The sequence below is a fragment of the Peromyscus californicus genome, unplaced genomic scaffold (assembly GCF_007827085.1).
Source record: "Peromyscus californicus insignis strain IS unplaced genomic scaffold, ASM782708v3 Scaffold_17__1_contigs__length_78620276, whole genome shotgun sequence".
Lineage (NCBI taxonomy): Eukaryota > Metazoa > Chordata > Mammalia > Rodentia > Cricetidae > Peromyscus > Peromyscus californicus.
This window is the reverse complement of record NW_026294469.1, coordinates 20,965,353-20,969,048: the sequence shown is the minus strand read 5'-3', so window position 1 is coordinate 20,969,048 and position 3,696 is coordinate 20,965,353. Positions and strand designations below refer to the sequence as shown.

The 3,696-nt window shown below is 44.2% G+C and overlaps 1 protein-coding gene across 1 annotated transcript; it reads right to left on the bottom strand.

Moving 5' to 3' along the window:
• Nucleotides 1–467: 467 nt before the first annotated feature.
• Nucleotides 468–1,829, bottom strand: LOC128112416 (multiple myeloma tumor-associated protein 2 homolog). Its single transcript, XM_052741427.1, has one exon. It carries the CDS (start codon nucleotides 1,747–1,749, stop codon nucleotides 964–966), a length of 786 nt encoding a protein of 261 aa, XP_052597387.1. The 5' UTR covers nucleotides 1,750–1,829; the 3' UTR covers nucleotides 468–963.
• Nucleotides 1,830–3,696: the final 1,867 nt, after the last annotated feature.

Here is a 3,696-nt window from a genome sequence, read left to right as displayed (position 1 = left end):
ATTCTTAAAACGTAGTATACTATCAGGATCAAATACTTCAGATTGCAGATTGCTGACGTCTTTTATAAATATTAAGCATTATTATCAGATTGATGGTCTTGTGTTTAAGTTTTTGAAAGTGTTATTTTATGTGTTTGAGTATTTTTCTTGCGTGCATATCTGTGCTACACATGTCTGTAGAGATTAGAAGAGGACCTCAGACCCTCTGGAACTAGAGTTACTGATGGTTGTGGGATACCTTGTGGGTTCTTGGAGCTGAACTTGGGTCCTCTGCAAGAGCAACAAGTGCTCTTAACTGCCAAGCTATCTCTCCAGGCATACACTGATAACTTTTTACCTCTCCTCAGTTAAGAGTCACTTTATTAAACAAATAGGTTGGTTACAATGTGAAACCCTTTTCATACCACCAACAAAATCATGTTCCTATTCTTTTTTTTTTTTTTTTTTTTTTTTTTTTTTTTTTTTTTTTTTACTTTTAAAATACATTTACTTACGTACAAAGTGGGTTGATACAAAAAGTAGAAGTAACCAGATATCCATACACACACACACCCCTAAACCTCAAGGGCCTGTACTGTGGCAGCAGAAACAGGAGTCTGGCCTTAGGCTTCTGGGCAACTATATCTTCCTTGGCATGGGGGCAAGACAAGGGCACTACCTTCACAGAACCACTAGTCTCTGGTCACCTAGGACCCCATTCCTCAGCTGCCTGGAGTGGTTGCCACATAAGTTGCCTCCAAATGGCGAAATAGATCCCAAGGTCCAACAAGCTTGGTTCAGAATCCTACCACCTGCATTATCCCAGACAGGGATGGGATGGTTAGTTTGAGCAAGTAGGGAGGGGGCTGGTAGTCACTTGGCATCCAGTGACTACTCTTTATAGACCCCACAAAGCTTGGTGGTGGGCAGGGTCTCAGCTCAGGGCAACCAGGGCTTCTGGTGTCCTTTGGTCTAGCCACATTCTCAGTCATCAAAGCCTCTGTCTTGTCGTTTGCGGGATGGGCTCCTTCCACTGTCCTGGCTATGTCCCCGCTTCCTCTTAGAGCAGGGGGAGAAGTCAGAATCATGTCTCTGGTGTCTGGGCCGAGCAGGGGAGGGAGATGATGGGCAGCTGTCAGTCTCCCTTTTGTATTCTTTGTCTTTCTTCTTCTTGTGTTTCTTGTGTTTCTTCTTCTTGTGTTTCTTTTCTTTCTTACTTTTCTTAGAGCTCTCTGTATCCAATTCGGCCTTGTCCTCAGCACGGGGCTTCTTTCTGGCAGCAGATGGGGCTGTGCTTGGGCCTTCGCTGTCCACGCGGTGGTGCGTGAACACTGACAGCCCAAGCTTGGCAGCCTCTTTGTCTTCCCGGGATAGTGCCACACGGCCTGCGGAGCCACTGGCACTGCCCAGGCCCAGCAGCCGGTCCACGCCCTTCTCCTCAGGGTCGCCTCCTTCCCGTTTGCAGATCTCCACGAAGTCCTCCTTGCTCAGGCCGGTGGGCTGTTTCCTCACGTTCTTATAACCGAGTGCGGCCAGCAGCGCCTCGCGCTCCGCCTCGCGCACAGCCGCCAGCTCTTCCTCACGGCTCGGGCCGGCGCACGGCGCACGGTCCTTCGCGTACCAGGTGAGGTCGCGGCCCTTCTGCCAGCGGCCCACTGGCGCCATCAGCGAGTTGCCTAGGTAGTTCTCCCTCTGCTTGTCGGTCTTCACGTCCTCCCAGTTGAACTGGTCCTGCCCGCCACGCACGCCGCCGCGGCTGGAGCCGAACATGGCGTCGGAGACCCTGCACAATCTCCAGGACCCGCAGCCCCGAGCGCCGGACTCCCGCACCACCTCATGTTCCTATTCTTAAGACAGAAAATAAGGAACTCTTAGTATGGATTCACTCTGTGTATACTACTATTCTCTGCTTTCTGTCTTTGATAGAGCTTTCAGCCTTTCTTTCAGAAGTTTGGATGGGGTCAGAAAACGTATATGGACGTGCCTGAGCTCTGAGACCATGGGTAAGACAAATTCAGATGTCTGTATAGCAGAATTCCTTTTCAGATTTTTTTCATCAATATTACTGTATGGAAACAGGTGAGCATATCTTACACCATTGATTTCTCCAAGTTAATCCACCCATCACACTGCAAAATTTTCTTTCCTTTTGATGGAATCATCTTCCCCATAGTTTCTCCTGAATGTATGTATTTATGAAGTCCTTTCTTTCCATATTAACTTCTGTCACCACTAAATTAGCAAATTCCATTTCCATTCAATGCTTCCCTTTACCCAGCCCCTCTCCTCTTCCCTGTCTGACATCCATTATTCACAACTAAACAGATTACTAATATTAGCATCTCTTACTATTCCTCTTGGCTGAGGATTTGCCTTCCTGATATTTTATATCCCATGACTGTTCTAAAGCATTGCTAACAGTTTGCTAGTCTAAATCGATTTTGCTCTTAATTAACAATCATAAGACAAAAGTCTCTGTTTGTTAATAAGCTGATTAATTACGAATGACTTTTTAATCTCATTTCTAATTTTCCATGGAACTTTTACTACTTTAAACAAAAATCTGGAGCCAAGATTTTCTGCACAAATAATACCCAATTCACTTTTATTTTGTCCTTTTATAACTACAAGCTATTAAATCTAACATAATTTTCTGAAACTTTGTAGGCTACCAGCACACTCAGAGACACATACAGTTCATGCAATGGAAATATTGTAGAAAATTGTATTCTTCAAAAAAATTAAAACAGAGTAGAATTCATTTTAAAGTAAACTATTAAGTTTCATTTTTAGGAGACCTCTTATCAGGGTCCTGCGTTTTTGTTTCTTCCTCTTCTTTGGGTACAGAAGGGAAACTGGAGTCGTTACAGATTTAGAGCTCTTTATATCACAACCTGTCTACTTGTAACGTTGAGCTATTTGTCTGAGTGAGCATCCTCTTTGGTGGTTCCAGACCCAAGCCCCTGTCTCTTTTAGTTTTAGTGATGCCTCTGACCCATTTAACCATTTGGGTACCCTTCTGCCTTCACCTCGTTGGATTCAGCTCTGGAGTATCAGTAGATGCACAGGAAGGAGATGGTAATGACAACTGAAATTCTTGGAAGAACTTTTCAAGTAATTCAAATTATTTTAAGTCAAAATTTTCTCTTCTGTGTTTGCACCACCCTGATTTATTTCCTATGTGCATAGTAGAAATATACACTAGAACTATGTGTGTGTGTGTGTGTGTGTGTGTGTGTGTGTGTGTGTGTGTGTGTGTGTGTGTGATAGTTATGGTTGCTATTGTTGTGATGAAACATCATGACCAAAAGCAACTTGGGGAGGAAAGGCTTTATTTCACTCACAGTTCCATATAATAGTTCATCATCAAAAGCAGTGAGGGCAGGAACTCCCATATGACAGGAACCTAGAGGCAGGAGCTAATGCAGAGGCCATGGACCGGTGCTGCTTACTGGCTTGTTCCACATGGCTTCTTCAGTTTGCTTTCTTATAGGATCTAGGACCACCAGCCCAGGGATGGCACTACCGCAATCCTCCATTGATCACTAATTAAGAAAATATCTTCCACCTGGATCTAATGGATCCATTTTCTCAATTGAGGTTCTCTTCTCTGATGACTCTAGCTTCTGTCAAATTGATACAAAACTAGCCAGCAACTGCCCTTGTCACAAACACAAACACATCACTTTTTAGTTAATTAGAACCTTTCCTTTCTCA

Bases quoted from the DNA above. Each gene is read 5' to 3' on its own strand.
- LOC128112416 (XM_052741427.1), bottom strand. From the start codon at position 1,749: ATGTTCGGCTCCAGCCGCGGCGGCGTGCGTGGCGGGCAGGACCAGTTC.